Source organism: Sciurus vulgaris (assembly GCF_902686455.1).
Source record: "Sciurus vulgaris genome assembly, chromosome: 10".
NCBI lineage: Eukaryota > Metazoa > Chordata > Mammalia > Rodentia > Sciuridae > Sciurus > Sciurus vulgaris.
In genome coordinates, this window is record NC_136470.1 from 94,166,858 (window position 1) to 94,192,864 (window position 26,007).

The 26,007-nt window shown below is 36.8% G+C and overlaps 1 protein-coding gene across 2 annotated transcripts in view; it reads left to right on the top strand.

The window, feature by feature from the left end:
* ZMAT3 (zinc finger matrin-type 3) overlaps positions 1-25,311 on the top strand; it is a 37,061-nt gene extending 11,750 nt beyond the window's left edge. Inside the window, exons 3-6 of one of the 2 annotated variants that reach the window (XM_079156372.1) lie at positions 16,651-16,770; positions 19,451-19,617; positions 19,741-19,841; positions 22,296-25,311. In XM_079156372.1, the coding sequence (XP_079012498.1) occupies positions 16,651-16,770; positions 19,451-19,617; positions 19,741-19,841; positions 22,296-22,507 (600 nt within the window). In that variant the 3' untranslated portion in view covers positions 22,508-25,311. The remainder of the gene's footprint in view (positions 1-16,650; positions 16,771-19,450; positions 19,618-19,740; positions 19,842-22,295) is intronic. The other variant, XM_079156373.1, reaches the window with a different exon arrangement.
* Positions 25,312-26,007: the final 696 nt, after the last annotated feature.

Sequence of the window (26,007 nt, forward strand, 5' to 3'; positions counted from 1 at the left end):
AAAGGGTTCTGGCATATTCGTGGATACAAAGGGATGATTCACACCCAGAACAGAATGAAGCAGAATAGCATGAGATTTCACCACACTACTCAGAATGTTGCACAATTCAAAACATATGGATTTTTTTAATTTCTAGAATTTTCCACTCACTATAAATTGAGGTAGACCCCAGGTAACTGAAATTGTAGAAAGCAAAACAATAATGTATAGAGGGACTACTGTGTTGCTTATCTCTTCTCTTTTTAGCTACATTATTATTTTAATTTGACATGTGTTCTTGACCTCTAATTCTATAGTGAATTTTTCAATTTTGACAATTGTTCTTTAGTTTTTGAGGATCTCTTGATTTCTCTCTCTCTTTTTTAAAATATATTCTTAGGGGCTGGGGATATAGCTCAGTTGGTAGAGTGCTTGCCTTGGAAGCCCAAGGCCCTGGGTTCAATCTCCAGCACCGCCAAACAAGACAAAACAAAACAAAAAACCCAAAACTTGTGTGTGTGTGTGTGTGTGTGTGTGTGTGTGTGTGTGTATTTTAGATGTTGATAGATCTTTATTTTATTCATTTATTTATATGTGATGCTGAGCATTGAGCCTGGTTCCCCACACATATCAGGAAAATGCTCTACTATTGAACCACAAACCCATTCCCTCTTGATTTCTTCATATTCCTTTTTCCTTAGGACATTAAGAATATGAAATCATTGGCTTTGGGGTCAGACTAGCATTTAACTTTGTAGTCTTAACTACCTGTTAGATGTATAATGTTAGAAATATTTCCTAACCTGTTTCTGCCTAATGAAGATGATGATTTTGATAATGATGATATTAATATATCTCCAAGTCAAATGGATTATGCATTTTAAAAGCAGTTCTTATATCCAAGGTAGTCCTTAATACTGTTGAATGGTCCTAGGATGCAGTGGAGCATGGTGGCATGCATTCTGGAACCACATTATCCCCAGCTGTGCCATTTACTTGTGGCTTTGGGTAATTTTTATCCAGCTTTTTAGTTTAAATTATTTTAGACTTACAAAACAGTTCCAAAAATAGTACAAAGTCCAAAATTTGTTTGCACATCATTCTGATTCCCCAAATATTAATACTTTGCATATAACTACAGTATAATTTTTGAAATCAGGAAATTAATACAATAATATTATCTAACCTAAAAACTGTTTACATTTCTCCAATTGCCTACTAATGACCTCTTTCTCTATTCCAATAACCAATCCAGAATGAACTTTTGTATGTGATTTTCATGTTTCCTTTAATTTGGACAGGTCCCTGGTTTTTCCTTTTTTTAAATAATCACTTTTTAAAGTTTGTTCTTTTATTTGTACATGGCAGTTGAATTTTGACATATCATACATCTTTGTTTTTTATGATCTTATAGGTTTTGGAAAGTTGTTTTGTAGAGTGTCTCAAACCTGACCTTGATTAAATTCAGGTTTTTTGTCAAAAATACTACAGAAATAATAGTGTGTCCTTGCCAGTACATCACAGGGAGAACCTGATGTGAATATCTTGCATTACTGGTGTTACTAACTTTGACCACCTGACTTTAGTGTTGTCTGCAAGGGATCTCCTTTGTAAAGTTACTGTTTTTCTTTTTGTTTTGAGTAAGTATCATGTGGAGGGATACTTTGAGCTCATGGGAACATTTTATTTCTTTGTTTTATATTGACAATCTTTTTTTTTCTTTCTTTCTTTCTGGTACTGGGAATTGAATGAAGAGGTGCTTTACCACTGAGCTACACCCACAGGCCTTGTTATTTTAAATTTTGAGACAGGGTCTTGCTAAGTTGCTTAGGCTGGCCTCTAACTTGAAATTCTCCTTCCTCAGCCTCCTGAGTCATTGGGATTATAGATGTGTGCCACTATGTCTGGCAGTATTTTATTTCTTTTATCATATTTTTGCTCAGGGATGATTCTTTTTAAAAATTTTTTAAATCTAATTTTTAATGAATTAATTAATTTTTGGTACTGGGTATTGAACCTAAGTGTGCTTAACCACTGAGCCACATCCCCAATCTTTAAAAAAAAAAAAAATTGAGACAGGGTTTAGCACCTCACTAAATTGCTGAGACTGGTCTTAGATTTGCAATCTCCTGCCTCAGCCTTCAGAGTGTCTGGGATTATAGGCATGCACCATCATGCCCAGCTCAGTGATAATTCTTGCCTGCAATGATTATTACAGTGGTGTTTGCCAAATATTTTTCTGTTTTGACCTTTCCTCCCCCATTTATTTGTTGGAATTTTAAGAAAGAACTTTCTCCTTTTTCACATTTATTTATTTATATCACTGTGGATGCCTGGATTCCATTTTATTGTAGGGATATAAATCTATTACTGTCATTGTTTATTTTGATGCTTAGCGTGTCCCAGGTTTTACCAGTGAGTCCCTGCAGGCTGGTGCTTCTGTGCCTTTGACATGCTTCCATAATTTTTTTGCATACTTCCTTACTTTCTAGCAATACAAAACATTTGGGGATCTTGTACTTTCCCCTATCAGCCATTTCTTAAGGAGCCATGATTGGAATTGGAGAATGAATGGTATTTTGAAACTCAAATCTAAGTGTCACTTGTTTTCTTTGGTACTGGAAGATCATCATTTCTAGATCTTCTCATGAACAGAGCTAGTGAATATGTCTTCACACATACATCTATATCTATATGTACCTGCATTTAAAATAGATATCAGATGGACACTTCCAATTTCAGTACAATACAACAGTATTTATTTTAGCATTCCATCTTTTCTTACGTTTAAGTACTTTGATAGTGAGAGATCTCAGTTTTCATTCATAAAATCATGCTTTCTCACATGTGCTCAATGCACATAAAGTAGTTTTGGAGTTGATAACCTATGCACCTGAGAAAAACAAATTCGCTAGCCAGAAGATAACATTATATACTGTTCTTTTTGTTTTTATCATTACAATATGAGTCGAAATCTTGTTTCCTAAAGTTCTTAGTTTGCAAAAGTTGGGATCGCCAGGGTTCTTCCTTGTAGCTAGTATTTTTCCTTTGGTTGCTTAATAAATACCTTGTGGGAAGATGCTTCATATGAAAATGTTCATGGCATTTTTTTTCTCTGCTCCTTCAATGTGGTCATTAGTCATTCTTTTCATGTAGTTAGGTTTGTTTGCTTTTGTCTGTGTTTTACATTGCGTTCCACTGTCCTCCTTGATTTGATTCTTTTTTTAAAACTCTGCAAAATAGTAATACAGTTCTGTAGTTCAAAACTACATAGAAAAATGTGTACTCAGCCAAGCACGGTGGCACATGCTTGTAATCCCAGCAGCTTCAGAAGCTGGAACAGAATTGCATCCAGCCTGGGTAATTTAGCAAGACCCTGTCTCAAAATGAAAAAAATAAAAAGGGCTGGGGATGTGGCTCATTGATAAAGAGCCCCGAGGTTCAATCCCCAATACCTCAAAAGGAAAAATAAGTGTCATACCCCACCCACAGTCCCTCGTGGCCCATTATTATTCCTCTGATATTTATATGTTTAAAAATGACTTTGCTTCCCTGTTCTATTATTTAATGCTTTAGTATACGATTTGTTAGTTATTAATGGCATATCAGTATTGCCTATTGCAGAATTGATGAGTTTATTTTCCTCTTTCTTTTTCCATTTTCTTCTCACTTTTTGCTGTGATATTTCCATCATGTCACAATTTGTAACATTCAAGCATTAATCTTTCACTCTTGTCCCCATCTTTGAATTAGTCTTTGATCTACAATTATATATCAGAAAATGTCATGAAATTCTTTATGGAGGTAACTTAGTCATTTCTTGATTGAATGAAGCTCTTATGGGTTCCTCAAGAAAGACTTGGGAGCAGTGAATTTCTAAGTTCTTATATGTTTAAAACTTTTTTTTTCCCTCCCCCTAGTCTTGACCTTAAAATACAGGAACACTTGACAGCACAGAAAACCTTGGTTCACATTTTCATTAAGTTCTTAAAAAATGTTGCCCCGTTGTCTTTTTTAAATTGGTTCTTCTTAATTGTATATGATAGTAGAATCCATTTTGATAAAATCATATAAGCATGTAATATATCTTTAATTAGGACCCCATTCTTGTGGTTGGGCACCTGTTCACTTAGGTATTTTCTTATGTGTATATAGGAAAATCATGTTAGATTTATTCTACCATCTTATTGTATATATTGTGGATGTTATTCTAATTCTTTTGTCTACAGAATGTGAGAACTTTTTTCTTTGAAGTCTCCTACTTTTTCTAAGATACTCCCCAGATTTGATTGTGCTGGGTTAATCTTTCCAGATATTTGGTATTCCTTTTCAGTCTGTAGATTCAAGTCTTCATTTATTTTTGGAAAATTTCCTTGGACTATAAGTTTAAGTTTTTAATTCCGTTGGATTGTTTTGTTTTTCTTCATCAAGCACACCAATTATACATAAAATGAAAATAATAATTGTATCTCTGATAGAGATTTCCTGAGCGTTAAATGAAATGATACGTAGGCAGTGCTTAGAACACCACCTGGCGTGTAAGTGCGCAAAACTACTTGTTGCCATTATTACCATTGTCATTCTATTATGGGTGCAAGGTCTGCTTGAATTCTAGGGGGATGCTACTTTGGGAATAAAACATCTGATTCTACCTAAATTTGACCCTTTCAGCAGTACTGTGTGCCTTATTTTCCTTTTCGTGGGCTACAATTCTGTGACTGTGTCCTAAGCATACAGATCATCCATTTTTTTTTTCTGTTTAGTGACTTATTTTTTTTGTCATACAAATATGCCTAAATAAAACCCATCTTGAAGAAATCTTCCACGGACCCCTATTTTCCTCTCTAACATACCTTATTTCTCTGCTCCCTGCCACAGAACTCTTACATGTGCAGAATTTTTCTGTATATACCAGCCTATTCTTGTTTCTACTCTCACAGTTCCCATACATCCCTTAACAACGTCACATAACTTTTAAAAAAAATTTTTTATTGGTTCTTTTTAGTTATACATGACAACAGCATCCATCATGACATAATTATACAAGCATGAAGTCTCTCTTGTTCTAATTCAGACCCTACTTCTCCTTCCCCTTTTCTCTCCCCACCCACTGCTCCCTTCTCTCTATTGATCTTTCTGCCATTCACCCATAATTTTCTTTTTTAATTTCTTGTGGATGTACACAATGGTGAGATTCATTGTGGTATGTATATTCATAAACATAGGAACATAGTACATAGGAAAGTTGTGGCAGATTCATTCCTGTCTTTCCACATAACTTTTTATCTCTTACCATTCCACAGAAATGATTCTTACTAAGGCCAATTTTGACCTCTGTCTTTCCAAATCCAAACATTACTGTGTTCTGATTTTCCTTACCCCTGTGAATCACTTCCTTTTTTTGATTATTGTTTTTTAAATTATCAGAGAACATTTGTATTTGCCATCTTGCTTGAAGAGTACCAGTTATTCATTCTGTTGAAGTTCCCATGTATCTCTTCCTAGTTATGTCATCTTCCATGTCCCATATGTAGTTGATATGCTGAATTGATATTGTTTCCATAGTTTTTTTTTAAACTTGTACATTTGCTATGAAAATGGGTTTGACTATATAATGTGTAATGTTTCATGTTTTAAAATCCCATATTAAAATTATTCATGCTTATCTTTTTCTGTAACTTGCTCTTTTTAGTCAAAATTTTGTTATGAGGATCATTTATGTTGCCATGCATGCTCCTTCTGTGCTTCCATAGTGATCCATTTCACAAACTAATTTAGCCATTATCCTGTGCATGGCCACTTAAATTGTTTTTGCTTTTCTGTTGTTATGAACAGTTCTAGAAACATTCTCATAGTTGTCTCTTTGTGCATGTTTCTCTTTTGTAATGCCTGCAAGTAAGTTCCTTGGTTATAATGTATCTAACTAGATTGTTTTCTTCAAATTTCCTGTTCTAGGCTTCCATAATGCCCTCTTGCCTGATGTTCATCTTTAGTGATAGGCTGGGCATTCTGTTTCATATTTTTGGTCCTCATTCATTATCATACTTTTTACATGGTAGAGCTTTGTGTTTGTGCTCTTATCTCTAATTTGACCTTTAGCCTCTATTCGACCTGTGTAGGTGATTCCCCCGCACACCCTCCCCACCTCCCAGTTTCATGGTTTATGTATATCAGTAGCTCCTCAGCTTCTATCCCTAGCTTGTCCTCACTCCTGAAAACAAGGTTGGACATCAGGAAGCATCTTTGACTTAACTTGGCCAAACAGATGTCTGGACACCCAGATCTTCCCTCTTTGTTCACACAGCTGGAGGCTTCTCATACTTTAGCTTTTTGCTCATGTGTTTCTCCACAGAAAAGCTGTATCTTTCAACCCCATCCTCCTCTGCTGTTTTTCTGTTACATCATCCTGTTTTATTTTCTGCAAAGCCATTGTCAGTCATATCATCCTTTGTCTTTGTGTACATATATTCTGTTTTCATTCTTGGGAAAAGTACCTTGAGGGCAGGGACTTTGTGTTTACCATTTTATCTACATTTCTTAGAAGAGTTACCAGCACATAGGGAGAAATCAGTAACTATTTCTCTGTTGTCCTCCTCCAAATCTGTGAATTCGAACTCCCAGTAGTTTCAGAAGATTCTGCAAACTGCTTTAGACTTCACTTCCTCAATGCTAACCAGCCTGCTGCACCCTGAGAGTCATCCAGTCATCCTGTGATGTTCTTTAGTCTCAATATGTCGACCCAGACTCTTGTCTTTTCAATATGACTCTGCACCAGAAAATGGACTAAGACAATAACAAAATACTTGAGGCTGGGTAATTTATAAAAGAGATGCTAGCATGTACTCAGCTTCTGGCGAGGGCTTCTTGTGCTGCATCATAGCGTGGTGGAAAGTGGAAAGGGGAAGCCTGTAACAGGAGCACACAAGTGAGGGACTGATGGGAGATGCCAGGCTTGCTTTATAACAACTGTTCTGGAGATAACTAAACCCCTTCCTTCATACAATTTTTTATTATGTTTTTACCTTCTTCACAGATCTTTCTTTCTCACTCCAGCCATTATTTATCTCCAAGCCCTCATTTTGTGCCATCTTACTTCTCATTTTGAAAGCTCCTTTTACTTTCAAAACCACTTGTCTGTCTCCACTATGTCTAGGTAATCTATTTTGGTTCCATTGCTTTAAATATCATGTACGTGCTAATAATGCCTTTTCAGTCTGACCTCGCTCCCAAGCTCCAGTTTGCTTCTAAGCTTCCATGATAATGCACTGTCTGTTTTGCCTCACTTGATGGGCCAGGCATTCTCAATCTCATTTTCTGTATATTCGTTTTCTATCACACTTAATTGTAGTATCCTAGGGCTTAGTCATTGACTTTGTCTGTCATCCCAACTTCCCGCTTTGGTCCGCTCTAATTTATCCCCTACGCTGATCTCAGGATGCTGTTTATCAAATGTGGTCCAGTCATGGCACCGCTTTGCCTCCAGTCTCTCGGAGGTCCCCTGCTGCCTCCAAAGTTCAAATTCTGCATCAGGAACAGAACCACTGAGGATCCTCCTTTCTTAAGTCCTACCTCCTCTCCTAAGGATCCTGAAGACCCCCTCTCCTGAGGCTTCTCAGTGTAGCAGGCAGGACCTGCTCATGCCATTTCCTCAGCTCACAATTTTCTTTCCCCTTCAACTCTTTAACTGCCCAGTAAATTTTTACTCATTTAAAAAGATGACTCAATGTCCCCTTTTCGGGAAGCTTCTGACACATTTCAGGTAGAAGTAAGAAATTCCTTCTCTGTATTTTCCTAGTAGTTTTTTTTAAATGATCTCCTTTATAATACTTGATTCATTGATATTGTTAATATATATTGCTTGCTTGCTATGTCAGAAAGTACTCTAGGCATCTGAGAAAGAAGAATAAACAAGGCAGACGACATTCTTATTTTCAAGGAGTCCACATTTCAGAGGGAAGGAAAAATGAAAAATAAGTAAACAAACCGTATTATTTTAGATAGTGCCAAGTGATATTAGAACAGAATAAAATCTGATAATGTGGTAATCTGATGGGGATGGGGAGTGTGTGTGTGTGTGTGTGTGTGTATGTGTGTGTGTGTGGGTGGGTGTTTGGCCAGGGAGGTATAGATGTGATGCCTGAGATTCAGTGAGATATGCTGTTTGAGTCGAGACTTTAAAGATACAAAGGAGCCAGCCATACAGAGATCTGAAAGAGCTATATTCCAGGGAACAGCAAGTTCCAAGGCCCCAGAACTAGAATAAGCTTGGCGTCTCTAAGGACCAGAGAGAGGCGGTTGCATAATGAGCAAGGAAAGGGATACTGTATGACATGAGATCAGAAAGGTGGACTGGATCAGGACAACTGAGGCCTTATATGCAAGACTTGTCAATTTTAAGTGTAGTGAGAAGGCATTGAAAGCTTTTGAGTGAGCAAACGCAATCTGATTTCTTTCTTTTTTTTTTTTGAATTTATTTTTATTGTAAACAAATGGGATACATGTTGTTTCTGTTTGTACATGGAGTAACAGCATACCATTTGCATATTCATACATTTACATAGAGTAATGATGTTTGATTCATTCCGTTATTTTTTCCTCCCCCCACCCCTCCCACCTCTCTTTTCCCTCTATACAGTCCCTCCTTCCTCCATTCTTGCCCCCCTCCAACCCCCCATTATGTGTCATCATCCGCTTATCAGTGAGATCATTCCTCTTTTGGATTTTTGAGATTGGCTTATCTCACTTAACATGATATTCTCCAATCTCATCTATTTGCCTGCAAATGCCATAATTTTATTATTCTTTATAGCTGAGTAATATTCCATTGTATATATATACCACGGTTTCTTTATCCATTCATCAATTGAAGGGCATCTAGGTTGATTCCACAATCTGGCTATTGTGAATTGAGCAGCTATGAACATTGATGTGGCTGTATCTCTGTAGTATGCTGATTTTAAGTCCTTTGGGTATAGGCCAAGGAGTGGGATAGCTGGGTCAAATGGTGGTTCCATTCCAAGTTTTCTGAGGAATCTCCACACTGCTTTCCAGAGTGGCTGCACTAATTTGCAGCCCTACCAGCAATGTATGAGTGTACCTTTTTCCCCCCACATCCTCTCCAACACCTATTGTTGCTTGTATTCTTTTTTTTTTTTTGGCGGTGCTGGGGATCGAACCCAGGGCTTTGGGCTTGCAAGGCAAGCACTGTACCGACTGAGCTATCTCCCCAGCCCACTTGTATTCTTGATAATCGCCATTCTAATTGGGGTGAGATGGAAGCTTAGTGTAGTTTTGATTTGCATTTCTCTTATTACTAAAGATGGTGAACATTTTTTCATATGTTTGTTGATTGCTTGTAGATCTTCTTTGGTGAAGTATCTGTTCATTTCCTTAGCCCATTTGTTGATTGGGTTATTTGTATTCTTCGTGTAGAGTTTTTTGAGTTCTTTATAGATTCTGGAAATTAGTGTTCTATCTGAAGTATGAGTGGCAAAGATATTCTCCCACTCTGTAGGCTCTCTTTGCATTGCTGATAGTTTCCTTTGCTGAGAGAAAGCTATTTAGTTTGAATCTATCCCAGTTATTGATTCTTGCTTTTATTTCTTGTGCTATGGGAGTCCTGTTAAGGAAGTCTGATCCTAAGCCAACAAGGTGAAGATGTGGACCTACTTTTTCTTCTATAAGATGCAGGGTCTCTGGTCTGATTTCAAGGTTCTTGATCCATTGTGATTTTTGTGCAGGGTGAGAGATAGGGGTTAAGTTTCATTCTGTTGCATATGGATTTCCAGTTTTCCCAGCACCATTTGTTGAAGAGGCTATCTTTTCTCCATTGCATATTTTTGGCCCCTTTGTCTAGTATGAGAAAATTGTATTTATTTGGGTTTGTGTCCATGTCCTCTATTCTGTACCATTGATCTACCTGTCTATTTTGGTACCAATACCATGCTGTTTTTGTTACTATTGCTTTGTAGTATAGTTGAAGTTCTGGTATTGTGATACCCCCTGTTTCATTCTTCCTGCTAAGGATTGCTTTAGCTATTCTGGGTTTCTTATTCTTCCAGATGAATTTCATGATTGCTTGCTCTATTTCTGTAAGGTACGTCATTGGGATTTTAATTGGAATTGCTTTGAATCTGTATAGCACTTTAGGTAGTATGGCTATTTTGACAATATTCTGCCTATCCAAGAACATGGGAGATCTTTCCATCTTCTAAGATCTTCCTTAATTTCTTAATTTCTTTCTTCAATGTTTTGTAGTTTTCATTGTAGAGATCTTTTACCTCTTTGGTTAGATTGATTCCCAAGTATTTCTTTTTTTTTTTTTTTTTTTTTTTTTTTTTTTGAGGCTATTGCAAATGGGGTTGTTTTCCTCATTTCCCTTTCAGCTGTTTCGTCGCTTGCGTATAAAAATGGTTTAGATTTATGCGTGTTGATTTTATAGCCTGCCATTGTGCTGAATTCATTGATGAGGTCTAGAAGTTTTCTGGAGAAGGTTTTTGGATCCTCTAAATATAGAATCATGTCATCCGCAAATAGTGACAGCTTAAGTTCCTCTTTTCCTATTCATATCCCTTTAATTTCTTTAGTCTGCCTAATTGCTCTGGCTAGAGTTTCGAGGACACTGTTGAATAGAAGTGGAGAAAGAGGACATCCCTGTCTTGTTCCCATTTTTAAAGGGAATGGTTTCAGTTTTTCTCCATTAAGAATGATGTTGGCCATAGGCTTAGCATAAATAGCCTTTACAATGTTCAGGTATGTTCCTACTATCCCTATTTTTTCTAGTGTTTTGAGTATGAAGGGGTGTTGTATTTTGTCAAATGCTTTTTCTGCATCAATTGAAATAACCATATGATTCTTATCTTTAAGTCTATTGACATGATGGATTACGTTTATTGATTTACGAATGTTGAACCATCCTTGCATTCCAGGAATGAACCCCACTTGATCGTGGTGCACAATTTTCTTAATATGTTTTTGGATACGGTTTGCCAATATTTTGTTAAGGATCTTTGCATCTATATTCATCAAGGATATTGGCCTAAAATTTTCTTTCCTTGATGTGTCTTTTCCTGGTTTGGGTATGAGGGTGATATTTGCTTCATAGAATGAGTTCGGTAGGGTACCTTCCTTTTCTATTTCCTGGAATCCATTGAGAAGTAATGGAATGAGTTCTTCTTTGAAGGTCTTGTAGAACTCGGCTGAGAATCCGTCTGGTCCTGGGCTTTTCTTGGATGGTAGATTTTTAATGGCTTCTTCTATTTCATTGCTTGATATTAATCTGTTTAAATCGTGTATGCCCTCCTGGTTCAGTTTGGAAGGAGCATATGTCTCTAGAAATTTGTCAATGTCTTTGGTACTTTGTTTTGTTGGAATACAGATTTTCAAAATAGCTTCTCATTATGTTCTGTTTCTCAGTGATGTCTGTTGTGATATTTCCTTTTGCATCATGTAGTTTAGTAATTTGAGTCTTCTCTCTCTCTCTCTCTCTCTCTGTTAGTGTGGCTAAGGGTTTGTCTATTTTGTTTACTTTCTCAAAGAACCAACTTTTAGTTTTGTCAATTTTTTGAATTGTTTCTATTTCATTGATTTCAGCTCTGATTTTAATTATTTCCTGTCTTCTACTTTTGCTGATATTTTGTTCTTCTTTTTCTAGGGCTTTGAGCTGTAATGTTAGGTCATTTAGTTGTTGACTTTTCATTCTTTTCTGGAATGTACTCCATGCAATGAATTTTCCTCTTGGTACCGCTTTCATAGTGTCCCAGAGATTTTGGTATGTTGTATCATGGTTCTCATTGACCTCCAAGAATTTTTTAATCTCCTCCCTGATGTTTTTTGTTATCCATGTTTCATTCAATAGCATATTATTTAGTCTCCAGGTGTTGGAGTAATTTCTCTTTTTTATTTTGTCATTGATTTCTACTCTCAGTCCATTATGATCTGATGGAACACAAGGCAGTATCTCTGATTTTTTGCATTTCCTAAGGGCTGCTTTGTGGCTTAACATATGGTCTATTTTCGAGAAGTTTCCATGTGCTGCTGAGAAGAAAGTGAATCCACTCATTGATGGATGGAATGTTCTATATGTGTCTATTAAGTCTAGGTTATTGATTGTGTTATTGAGTTCTATGGTTTCGTTGGTTGGATTTTGTTTGGAAGATCTATCTAGTGGTAACAGTGGTGTGTTAAAGTCGCCCAGAATTATTGTGTTGTGGTCTATATGATTCCTGAAATTGAGAAGGATTTGTTTGATGTACAGGGATGCACCATTGTTTGGGGCATAAATATTTACTATCGTTATGTCTTCCTGATTTATGGTTCCCTTAAGCAGTATGAAATGTCCTTCTTTATCCCTTCTGACTAACTTTGGCTTGATGTCCACTTTATTTGATATAAGGATGGAAACCCCCCTTTTTAACTGAGTCCACGTGCATGGTAAGTTTTTTCCCATCCTTTCACCTTTAGTCTGTGGATGTCTTTTTCTGTGAGATGAGTCTCTTGCAGGCAGCACATTGTTGGATTTTTCTTTTATATTCAATCTGCCAGTCTATGTCTCTTGATTGATGAGTTTAGGCCATTAACGTTCGGGGTTATTATTGAGATATGATTTGTATTCTCAGTCATTTGGCTTATTTTTGGTTTTTAAGTTGGCTTGGTTTCTCCTTTGAGTGGTTTTACTCTAAGGTAGTTCCTCCCTTTGCTGACCTACATTGTTGTTTTTCATTTCCTCCTCATGGAATATTTTGTTGAGAACATTCTGTAGTGCAGGCTTTCTATTTGTAAATTCTTTTAACTTTTGTTTATCATGGAAGGATTTTATTTCATCTTCAAATCTGAAGGTTAGTTTTGCTGGGTATAGGATTCTTGGTTGGCAACCATGTTCTTTCAGAGCTTGAAATATGTTGGTCCAGGCCCTTCTAGCTTTTAGAGTCTGGGTTGAGAAGTCGGCTGCTAGCCATATTGGTCTCCCCCTTATGTAATCTGATGCTTTTCTCTCACGGCCTTCAAAATCCTATCTTTATTTTGAATGTTAGGCATTTTCATTATAATGTGCCTTGGTGTGTATCTGTTGTGATTCTGTGCATTTGGTGTTCTGTAAACCTCTTGTATTTGATTTTCCATTTCATTCTTCAGGTTTGGGAAATTTTCTGATATTATTTCATTGAATAGGTTGTTCATTCCTTTGGTTTGTATCTCTGTGCCTTCCTCAATCCTAATAATTCTTAAATTTGGTCTTTTCATGATGTCCCATAGTTCTTGGAGATTCTGTTCATGATTTCTTACCATCTTCTCTGTTTGGGCAACTTTATTTTCAAGATTAAATATTTTGTCTTCTTTGTCTGAGGTTCTGTCTTCCAAGTGGTCTAGTCTTTTGGTGATCCTTTCCATTGAGTTTTTTGTTTGGTTTATAGTCTCCTTCATTTCAAGGATTTCCGTTTTTTTTTTTTTTTTTTAGAATCTCTACCTCTTTGTTGAAATGATCTTTTGCTTCCTGCACTTATTCTTTCAGCTTACTGGTATTATCATTCATTGCCTGCATTTGCTCTCTTATCTCATCCTTTGCTTTGCGAATCATCTTAATCATGTATAATCTGAAGTCCTTTTCTGACATTTCTTCTAACATACTGTCATTGGATTCTATTAATATAGAATCTAGATTTGTTTGGATCGTTTTCTTCCCTTGTTTTTTTTGTTGTTCATGTATCTTCCCCTCTAGCAGTGCAGATCTGGGGTATTGCAGATTTCCCCCTATAGGCTTATAGTGGCCCTATAGGTTTCCAAAACCCTTTCTTTAAGGGGAGATCAATATTAGTAGTGCCCAAATCAGACACTATGCAATCCTAGACCAAATAGCCCCTATGGGGACAATAACAAAATTGTCATAATAAACAAAATGAGTTCAAATATTATCTTTGGTAAAACAAACAGATTTGCAATAAGGTTTGCAGTTTCTAATGGAGGACAAAGAGGATGCAGAGTGATGTAGAATGTGGCTGTTAATGGAATAAGAAAAGAATATACAGAAGTTCTAGAAAATAGAAAGGGTGAGAGTGTAATCAAAAGAAATTGGATGTTAGCATGCAAAAAAGGGAGAAAGAGACTCTGAGGGAACAGGTAAACAAAAGGAAAAGAGAGCAAGGAAAGTAAAGAAATAAAAACTTAAATTTTTTAAAAAGGAGAAAAAAGAAAATCTACAGTATAACAGTCATATACTAATGAAACCTCCCAGTGTTCAGTAACCTGATGCATGAGAGGTACCTGACAATGAGCTTCAAGCCTCCAGCAGGCGTTGCAGGATGGGATTTGCCCCACCTAAAGATTGGAGCTATGGCTTCCAGGATTATCCAAGATGGCTGCTCTGGCTTCGAAATGTGTTGGCAAATGGGGAGCTGCAGCTCAGGGGTAGACGTGGTGAGCTGGAGGTCCTAGAGGCAGGATGCGGTTGGTCAGGCAGGGGTCCTGGAGGTCCGGTGTGTTTGGTGTGCTTGTGGGATCCTGAAGGCCAGGTGCAATCAGTCGGTCTGGGGTCCCAGTGATAGGGTGCAGTCAGTTGTTCTAGGGGTCCTGGCAGCAGGGAGCAGTCAGTTGATGTGAGGGCCCCAGAGGCAGGGAGTGATCGGTTAGGCTGTGGTATCCTGGAGACGGGGCTCAGTCAGTCCGGCCAGGGGTCCCACGGGGCCTGGCTGTGGTCTCAAAATGGTGGCAGCCACGTGTAATCAAACCTGTAGGTACTGTAACAGTGAACTTCCAGGTGACAGCAGACAGCTGGTGCTCCACTGGTGAACCTCATGCATTGGGTGATAGATAGGTGTAAGGCCCTGATTTCTTTTTTTTTTTTTTTTTTCAGTGCTGGGGATTGAACCCAGGGCCTTGTGCTTGCGAGGCGAGCACTCTACCAACTGAGCTATCTCCCAGCCCTGTGATCGGATTTCTGTCTAGAATTATCATTGTGGTTTATAATGAGGGGAACTGCAAGAGGACAGGATTGAGAACAGACTAGACAGGAGTCGTTGCTACTGAAAGTGAAGAGCATTGGTAGCTTGGATTATGGGGGTATTCTTAGTGTCCGTGGAGAGAAGTGTAATAATTTGGGATATATCTTGATGGTGGGCTGACAAGACTTGCTGATAGATTGGATGTGTTGGTTTTAGGGAAGGATGAACCCAAGAAAAGGACTCCTTGCCTTTTTTTGAGTAACTGGGTGAATGGTTATACCTTCATTGACATGTATCCACATGTATTGTGGGGGTGTGGTGATGAGAAGTTATGTGGGGAAGGAATCAAAAGTTCCATTAAAATGGATATGCTTCTCAAGATTTCAAAGTGTGGAAGGCAATAAGGCAATTGGAAACATGGTTCTGAAGATCAGGAATAGAGCTAGATAATTTAAGAATGCATCGACTTTTTCATTGTCTTCTAAAGCTGTGGGGCTGGGTAAAATAACCTAGAATTGGAGCACAGATCGAGAGAGAAGGTAGGCAAGTGTAGGACCTTCAGTGCTGTGGAGTTTAAGGTCTGGTAGAAGAGGAGAGACCGAGAGCTAAGAGGAGCCACAGAAGACAAAGGACAAATAGAAGATTATTTCAAGGAGAGCGCGTCAACGGTATCATGCTGCTTAGAGTTCAAGATAAAGCATAGGTGGAACCATTAGATTTAACTCTTTAGAGGTCATGGTGGTGGGAGTACAGCTAGGGCATTTGGGCAGAAGATGAAACTCAGATCATTATTTTAATTAATTGTTTATGTGTCGGTCCCCTTTAGGCTATGTGCTAGTTCTGTTTATTCCTAGGGTTTAGCCATAGTGAATGGTAAATTGATGTTTGCCTACAGGTTTGAATTTGATGATCTGGTTTAACAAATAATGTGCTATTTTATCCACATTTAGAGTGCTCTTGGATCATTGACCTTTGCCAGTGTTTTCATTAGTTCAAGGAATAGAATCATGTAAATAATAACTTAAGCAAAATGTAATGAGGAAAGTAAATCCATTTTAAGAGGTTCATAGGGCCTCCCAGAGCCATCGTGCTGTAGTGAAAAAGAGCCATGCTTTGGACTCAGAGACCTGCTTCAAGCTTTGGCTTCTTGCTGTATCTTCCTGCAGGGGGCTGTGGACTAGCCCCCAATTCCTGGGGATAGAAGTTCCTCAACTGTTATATGTGGGTAATATCAACAAATTCCTCTTATAGGATTTTCGTGAGCAGCAAATGAGCTCATGCATTTGAAAGTGCTTTGTATAAAAAGATAATCTGTAAGCACTATTTTTTGGTAAAAATAATTGGAATGTCTATTTTCATTACTCACTTCTAAAGTATATTAGATCAGTGTGTCATGAAGTTCATATTTAAGTAGTGGCGCATGAATGACAACAAGTTGAGGAAGGACATAGATCACTGGACAGTGTGACACTTTTTTGGAAACACGTAGGAAATAAATTTCTTTTGATTTTGTTCTCATACTTTACCCAGATAAATTTAATCATTCTGTTAGAGCTATTGTACTTCAAGATCTAGCAAGCAATTCAGGCTAGCAGTCTGTCTACCTAGCACTGTGTATATATTTAAAGAAATAACATGTTGTTAGTATTGTTTGTATTTTTTTTTTCTTAAAGTGAATACAGTGATTAAGTTTACAATTTTTTCTCATGGTGATTACTCATTTTACTTTTACTTTTAGGGTAAAAATCATGGTAAGAAACTCCGAAATTACTATGCAGCCAATAGCTGTCCTCCTCCTGCCAGAATGAGCAATGCGGTGGAACCTGTAGCTACCCCAGTTGTTCCAGTCCCTCCACAGGTGAGAAGGTGCAGAAATAGTCATGAATGAAGCTTGTTGTCCATATGTCCATCAGGATAGAAATATCCTGAAATGTCCTACTAGGTATTTGTAACAATTTTTTTTTTTTTTTTTTTTTTTGGTACCAGGGATTGAACTCAGGCACGCTTAATCACTGAGCTATATTCCCCAACCCATTTTTTAATTTTTTATTTCGAGACGGGGTCTCACTAAGTTTCTTAGGGCCTTGATAAGTTGCTGAGACTGGCTTTGAACCTGGAATTCTCCTCCCTCAGCCTCCTGAGTCACTGGGATTACAGGAATACATCACTGCACCTGGTGGTACTTGTAACTTCTTGAACTATGTTGCCTATATTAACGAATGCCAAACCTTTGAACTTGGAAGTTTCTCATTGGCTTTGGTTGTGATGCATGATATGGTGAAACAAATATGGTTACATGAGTATTTCTCTATTTCTTAGAATTCTGGGTTAAATGATCCTGTAATCTATGCGATGTCCTGTATGAAAAGAGAGACAATTTATATCTGTATTGCAGTTAATTCCATTTATGTTATATTTTGTGTTCCAGTTGCCCTTATTATATTTTTGTCTTGGGGTGGCCCTTTACTTTTCTGTGTGTAGAAAGCTTGTATTAATGCTTTCTGGACTTTGATATTATGAGACACACTTGAGGAACCAGTTCCTTTTACTCTTTGGAAGACAGAGCTGGTGATTCAGGCAAGATATTCCTTTACGTTGTAGTCTCTGAAATAAGGACACTACTCCATAACCTGTCTTTAAATATTATTTGCCCACAGAACAATGTAGTGGTTATAAATAATTACTATAATTGAGTACTTCCTATGCCAGGCACTCTGCTAAGCACTTTTCATGTATTGTTTTGTTCAGGGCTGGAACTAGGATGAGGTAAGGGTTGCTCTTGACTTGGGTACAAAACTTAAGGGAAAGTAAAAAAAGCTTCAGTACTCAAGATGAATATTTTAGTGCTGTATATTAAAAAATGCAAAATGCGAAAAAGCTAATGGTGAACAAAACATTAAAAACTTAAAGATAGAGTAAATATTACTGATTTTACTTTGGCTTTAGATTACATGGCTTTGCATGGCACTGCTCCTAATCCTCTTTCTTTAAAAATTTTGATATTTTGTTGTGAATTTACTTTTTTATTAGATTTGAGTTTTAAAAATATTCCACTAAGATATAACTGGGTACAGTGGCACATACCTGTAATCCCAGCTATTTGGGAGGTTAAGGCAGGAGGATGCCAAGTTCAAGGCCCACCTGGGTCACTTAGTGAGACCCTGTCTCAAATTAAAAAACACAAAGGTCTGGGGTATAGCTCAGTGTTGGAGCATGCCTGCTTAATCCCCAGTATCTAAAAGAAATCCATTAAATTGAGATTTGCTGTGCTCAAGGCAAGCATCTCACTTGCTTCACTCTAGTCCCAATCCCTGACTTCATTTAATGCCTGTAACAACTTAGAGGCATCAGCCTCATTGAAAGTGTGGTCCGTGGGCCAGCAGCGAGAGTTTATTAGAAGCCCAGGAAAGCTAAGTAACTTTCCATGGTTTTATATTGTTTTGTAAAGTGGTGGAGCAAGAATTCCTTTTTGATCTTAGACCTCTGTTCCTAACCACCATGGTATAATTTTACTTCACTGAGCATCAGTGTTTTAGTGCTTAAAATGTGGATAGCAATTCCATCTGTTCCTCCTCCTTGTAGATTTGTGGGGAAATGAGATATATTAAAAATGGAATCGGAGGACAGGAAAACAGATCTTCAAGCTGAGTAGTTTTCACACTGCTGGCTACTGAAAGATGCTTCAGAATTGGATGACTGCTCCCTTTTGGGGATCGCTTTCCTCTGGCTCATCCCTCCAGGGAAAGCAGCCTAAGCTTCCTTTCATAGTAGAGCCTCTAGTGATTTTTGATGACAGCTATCTTATCCTGAGAGAATTGTCTCTTCCAGGTGAAACGGAGCTATTTCCTTCAACTGTTCCTGTTATGATATAATTTCTAGAATATTTATTATATGTATTATTCTCCTTTAGCCAAAATCTAGTCTGTAACTTTTTGTTAATCCAACAAAATTGAATGGCTGCTATCTTCCAGGAGCTGGTGTTAGGTTTTTCTTTAACATGTTGTTCCCTAATCTGAATACAGTTGTCTGGATCTGCTAGTTATTTTCCCTGATTATAATATATCTGTGGCTAGTTTGTAGACTTTATGGAGGACAAGGAATTTTATATGTCTGCACATCCCTTCTGAACCAGGCAGCAGACCCAATAAACCATTGACATTCAGGAAATGTTTATTGAAGGATTCTAAGAAGACTTTACTCTTTCTGGAAATGAGGTTTTAGGCCTTCCCTATTTATTTACCTATTATTTACTGTCCTGAATTTTCCATGCTGAAATTTTAAAATTCATAAATTTTTTTTAATAGAGCAACAGGCTATTCACTAATTTAATTCATAGGTGATTATAGAGCAAAACCATGATTAAATGTCTCCCAGCCTCTCTTTTTTGAATTAATTATTTCCTTTTCTTAGAAAACTAAGTGATTGTGGTCATGCCATATCCTCTGGTTATTTTTCAGTTCTTAGAAAAACCTTTAGGAGAAGGAAGAAATAGGCTCCATATTTTTTAACCTTGTTTCTTCTTGTGTCTTTGATGTCAGATGGGCTCCTTCAAACCAGGAGGCAGAGTGATCCTGGCCACAGAGAATGATTACTGTAAGCTCTGTGATGCCTCCTTTAGTTCCCCGGCTGTGGCTCAAGCTCACTATCAAGGGAAGAATCATGCCAAGAGGCTGCGGCTGGCGGAAGCTCAGAGTAACTCATTCTCGTAGGTATTGCCATTTTCTCCGAGACCAAAGTGTTATGTGAGACAGACTGTCTTTTTAAAGCAAAAGAGTTGAAAGGGATCCTTGTTTAGAAGCCTCACTCTTTTTCAATTTCTTTTCTCCAGGGACTCCTCAGAGGTGGGTCAACGACGGACTCGGAAAGAGGGGAATGAATTTAAGATGATGCCTAATAGGAGAAATATGTATACAGTACAGAATAATTCAGGTATCCTGTATATTTCCACATACCTTGGAAATTTCCACATATACTTTACAAATGTTCTCTTTTCTTTTTACTTTCTTTAATAGTAATAGATATCCCTGAGAATTCAGGGTTAGTCATTGTTTTGTTGAATTGGTCTAGTGACTTTTCAGGCTGGTGTTTATTTCAAGTCTTATTTATTTATTTCCTATTGAGTATATTATTTTTTTTGGTTTTCAAACATAGTCTGTTTTAGGGTCTCTTATCATAGATCCTTTATGTTTCTTTTAATGTTTGCCAGCTGAAAAATATAAAATATGTTATAAAAATGAGCTGTTTTGTTTAAAGTCGCTCCATATTCAATTCCCATTTCTTGGGGGAGAATAAAAAAGGTTACAGAAGTGGATTTTAACCAGGGTAGTACATCAGAATTATTCAGGGAGTGTTTTCAAAATGCACCTGCCTGAATCATTTCTTAGAGATTTTCTATCAGTAAATTTGGAATAGGGCTAGACATATGTATGCCTTGTAAATGCTTCCTCGATGATTTTGATGTATATATTCCATTCAGAAACACTTACTTGCAGGAAATCTTTCTGCTTGTCTTCAGCGGGAAAGGTAGGACTGAGTTGTCCCTTCATTCTTCCCCACTTCAGCCTCTAGACTACATACCAGCAGAAGTCAGTTATGTGAATAGTAACACAAACAAACAAAAAGGAAAATTAATTAAAAAATAAGAGATGCCTCATAAAGAAAGGATGAATAGAAAGCACAATGCAGTATGTTTAATAAAATGCTCAATGTATTACGAATTATAAAAAAAATGTATATTTACTGAAGTCTCAGTTAAAAGACAAAGATTATCTGTCTGCATAAAAGAAGGTAGCTTGAAATGAAGGAAGCTGGGATAGACGTATTAATATTAGGTAAAATAAACTTTAAGAAAGGTAGTATAGACCACATTCTGTGACCAGAGTACAAGTAAATGAGAAGTCAGTAACATCTCTCTGATAAGCAGAAGATGATACATAACGGGGTGGGAGAGAGGTAAGAATGGAGGAAGGATAGATTGTATAGAGGAAAAAGAGGGGTGGGGAGGGGGTGAGGGGAAGGAAAAATAACAGAATGAGACAAACATCATTACCCTATGTACGTGTATGATTACACAAATGGTGTGACTCTACTTTGTGTAACAACAGTTGTACCCCATTTGTATACAAAGAATCAAAATAAATAAATGTAAAAAAATGTAAAAATAAACAAAATTTCCATTTGTTCAGGAATTTAAAAATATTTCTAAATGATTAATGGCTGAAAGAAGAAATCATACTGAATTAAAAATTCTTATAACTAGGACTGGGATTGTGGCTCAGTGGTAGAGCACTTGCCTAGCACATATGAGGCATTGGGTTCGATTCTTAGCATCACATTTAAAAAAAAAAAGTATTGTGTCCATCTACAGCTAAAAGTATTTTTTAAAAAACTTGCAGAGTTCAGTGACGGCTATATTTTGAGAAAACCATTAAATATTTATTATTATAGAGAAGAACAGGCTGGGTGGTGGTGCTTGTCTGTTATCTCAGTGACTCAGGAGGCTGAGGCAGGAGGATTGCAAGTTCAAAGCCAGCCATAGCAATTTAGTGAGGCCCCAAGCAACTTAGCAAGATCCTGTCTTGTTAAATACAAAATAAACAGGGCTGAGTCAGTGATGCCACTGTGTTCAATCCCTGTTACAAAAAAAAAAAAAAAAAATTGGTGAACTTATGTTCCAGGTAGAGTCAGTAATGTGAAAAGAAGAAAACTATCAAAAATGTCACCAACCACCATTTCTATACATGTCATTCTAATATTTTCTGTATTTCTTTAAAATAGAAATAGGATCATAGTTTATTCTTAGTTTACTTAATAGCATATTGTGATCATATTTTCATGTAATTAAGAGTTTCCTGTGTCATTATATTTAGTGGCTATATATTTTCCCTTGCAGTCATTACCATAATTCTTCAAATCCTAGCCTTGCATTTCTAACCCCCCCATTTTACTTTTATAAAACACTACTCATAAATATCCTTGATGATAAATCACTGTGCAGAAACTCTTGATACTTTCTTAGGATAATTCTTAGAAGTAGAATTTTTAGATTAAAGGTTAGAATAATTATAAGAATTTAGATATAATACTTGGAAATTAAAATATTTTAAAAATTATATTCACTTTTTAGAGGCATAGCCATTTAGAGTTTGAGTTTGACTCTATAGTAACCTTTTCGACATTTTTGGGGGAATCATTTTATCTTTGTAATGAACCTGTATAAACCTGTAATTGAAAAAAATATCTATTAATTTCACCTTCATTTAAATTAAGTATCCGGGAATTTTACAACTTGAATTTAGGGTTTAAAAATTACAGTGTGATTTGGTCAGCATGTCATTCACATAGTGACTGTTTCAACTATAACACTTTTATCTCTGGCTTTAGCAGGTCCTTACTTCAATCCCCGCTCTCGGCAGAGAATTCCACGTGATCTAGCCATGTGTGTTACTCCAAGTGGCCAGTTTTACTGCTCAATGTGTAATGTCGGGGCTGGTGAAGAGATGGAGTTCCGGCAGCACTTAGAGAGCAAGCAACACAAAAGCAAGGTGTCTGAGCAGCGGTACAGGAATGAGATGGAGAATCTGGGCTATGTATAGTGATGGCCACATTCAGATGGAGCAGCTTGTCCTGCCTGTTTGCCTTCTGTCACCTTGCCCTGCTTTGTGGTCCTTTTGGTATGAGTACATTCCTCTGCTTACTGTTAATACATGTAACCTGCAGTGGTACCACAAGATGTCAAAAACTCGGGGGTGGGGGGAGGGAAATGTGCTTCTTAGGTCATAATACTTTTCCAGGTCAACTGTGTTGAGCTACTTATAGCATGTGACCTACCTCCCCCATCCGAAATAACTTTATCTTGGCCAAGTTCTGGTTGACTAGTAGCCTGATCACTTAGAGCTATGACTATTTAAAAACTTCAAGTTCTTTTGCCATTTCAGTTTTATGTACTGTTAAAGAGTTGTACTGAGTTTGTACTTCAGATCACAGTTAAAACTGGTAAGCAGAGATTCTGTTTCCCAAGGCTTCGCTGGAACCATCACTTCCATGCATTCATTGTCAGTAGGATATATCATTATGATCTACATTAGGGTCTCTCCCAGTATACATCCCTGTGTCACGTCCCTCCATCACTGAAATGCAGATTTTCTTGAATTCAGACACTTGCAGTGTGCTTGTGGTTTTCCAAGTGGCTAAACTTCATTTCCAATTATGGATTTCACACATTTAATTGTCACCACCATCCTCTTCTTTTCTTCCCCTCCGCTAGTGAATCAACTTGTCTAATAAGCTCGTTTTCACGTCTTGGCTGTGCTGTGGGTTTTCTAAGCCCCAAATGTGAGTATGTAATGAGTTTAAAATGGTCATGACTTTTTAAAAAATATTTTCACAGCTGAGCTTAGAAAACATAAAGATGGGTTTGATTTTTCAGTTTAGAGTTATGTCTTCATTGATAGTAATATGCCCTTGTGTGACAGTCTCAACATAAGTTCAGATCTCTTGATATACTGTTTTGGCAGACTTTGTAGATGATCCAGTTCTTATACTTTATATTCTTCTCTGTCTTGCCAGTTTATTGCTGTCCTGAAAAATACCACTTCCTGCTCTTCATAGAGGAATTTATTTTTAAAAGTTGATCAAGTTTCAGTATCATCATTTCCAGTAGAAAAATATATGAACTTTTCTTTTATCCTTTGTAATTTGGCTTCCCTGAGAATATTCAAACTCTGTTATAGATGATTTTGGTATCTGATAATTATAAGGGTATTAGTATTATTTTTGGATTTTGTTTTTAAAATATAAAGCCATAGAGTATATCTAGTTGAAGTATTAAGTGAAATTTCATTTATTTTGCATTTCATCTCTTTAGTATATTTTTCTTGACATGGATAAGACTGGCACTTTTGAAAAACCACATTCACTGAGAAGTTTATATTGAACAGTCTTTGCATACTTGATTATGTTACTAATTAAAACTCTTGTGTAACTTTGAGAGTTCTATACGCAAATAGATGGAGAGAAGAAAAATTGCAATCACCATTCATTTTTGGTAATTCTTCAGAACAATTTTTAACCCTTTAGACCCATAATTAAAAATTGGTTTTGTGATTAACTTTTAGAACAATATCAAGTTACTTTTTCGTATTGAACTGATACTTTATAAAAAAGTAGAATTTTTTGGTAAATTTTTTCCACATAAATAGAAAAATAATGTTCTGTTGAGATTCTATACGAACCTGTGACTGTTAGTATTATAACCATTTTGTAGTAATTATAAAATTGATTCGTTTAGAGAAGTTTAGGGCTTATCTTACTGGCCAGTAGGTTACTCATTTTGCTGCTAGGTGTCACTTTTTGGGTACATTTGAATATAGTGCTGCCAGTTGGTTCTATGATTATTTAGAAATCTTATATTCTTCCTCTATATGTGTATATGCGCACATACCCATACCCAGAGCCACAGACATGCAGGCATGCACACACACACATTGCACACACAGTTTTGTGTGATACCCTAGAGAGAATTTCATTGTATTGTTATATTTCAGATAACATTAAAAGATTGTGAATATGAATTTGCATCTTGTACAAGTGGTATTCATCTTTCAGTTTTTTTCTCTGAAAATGCAATTAAAGGATATGTTTTCCCTGCTCTCCTCACTTAACAATTTCATCATCTGTGTACAAAAAGCAGTGGACTTAAGGGCTTGATGTTTTTTCAGGCCTTGTGTATTCAGGTTTCCAGTTTCCCAGTGCCCTTAATGGATGTTATGAATGCATAAGCGCATTTTCTTTGAAAGAAAGAAGTTAGATTTATAGTGTTATTTTTTACTTGCTATCTTTCTTTGCACTAAAAAAGAGCTATGTGTTTGTTTTATATGACACTTTAGTACCATATTGCCTACAGTAACTCAATTTGTTTCTTAATTTCTAAACTCTAGGAAGTTGCTAACTTCTACAATCACTTATAAAGGTTACATGCACATCAAAAAAAAAAAAAATCACAGATATCTATGCTAGTAGGTTGTGTTTTGTACTAGTTACCTTGCAGTATTCACCTGTGTTCCATAGGTAAGACAAGGGGTGACAGGGACTGTTGTCACTGCATGGAACAGTTTTTCATATTCGTGCATTCTCTACGGTATTTCTTCTGTCTAAGCAGGCCGTTGTTGCCTCCGAGTCCATGGTATGTGATTGCTGTTGGTGTCCTTTTGTCAAGTCCAGTCTTGCTTTGTAACTTGCTTTAGGATCTGAACCCTGTGCTTCCCAAGGAATCACATGTCTTTTCATATGCCATATACAAGGAAGGATAGAGGTCTATGCAAGGAATACCTTTAGTCCAAAAAAAAAAAAAAAAAAAAAAGAAAAATTAAGTAGATTTCAGTAATCATCTGTTAAAAACTCATAGTATCAAAGTCTCTTTTCTCTGTGAATGTCTTTGTGTATGTTGTCATTAAAAAAAATCAATGTTCGAACGAAGTTAGGAATGCTTCTAAGGTATCAAGAGTGAGAGGTTTTAAAGGAAAAGTTCCACGTTTCAATTAAAAGGTTGGACTGCATATGCCTTCAAAGTGTTTTTTGTTTTGTTTTAAAGTTCATTTGCAAAACTGATTGTCTTGTATTCCTTTTGATTCCACATTGAGTGGGAAACACTTTGTTTGACTTTTCTGTATCATGTTCTGCAACTTGTAAATATGTGCATTGTTCATTATGTTTGTCTGCTTATTTCTTACTGCTCTGAATTCTGCAAGGTGAAAATTTTTTTTTTATAACATCTGTTTTGAAAAGCCCTCCCCCCCAACTCTTCCTATTTTCCCCTTTAGTTAATTGGCAATCTTAGAAAACCATTTAGGTTTTTTTGAGACCCTGAGGTTGAATGAAGACTCTTGGTGATCAGAGATCATCCCCACGTCCCTCTGACTCATAAGGCAAATGGAAATCACGGGACCTCCCACTCACTTTGCAGAGCTATTCTGCAGAACTTTATGCTTGCTTATAGCTACCTGTCTACAGTTTGAACAGGCAATAGAGTGAGAAATAAGTCTGTATACACACAAATGTGTGTTGTACATATGGATATATCTGGTAAAATTCTCCT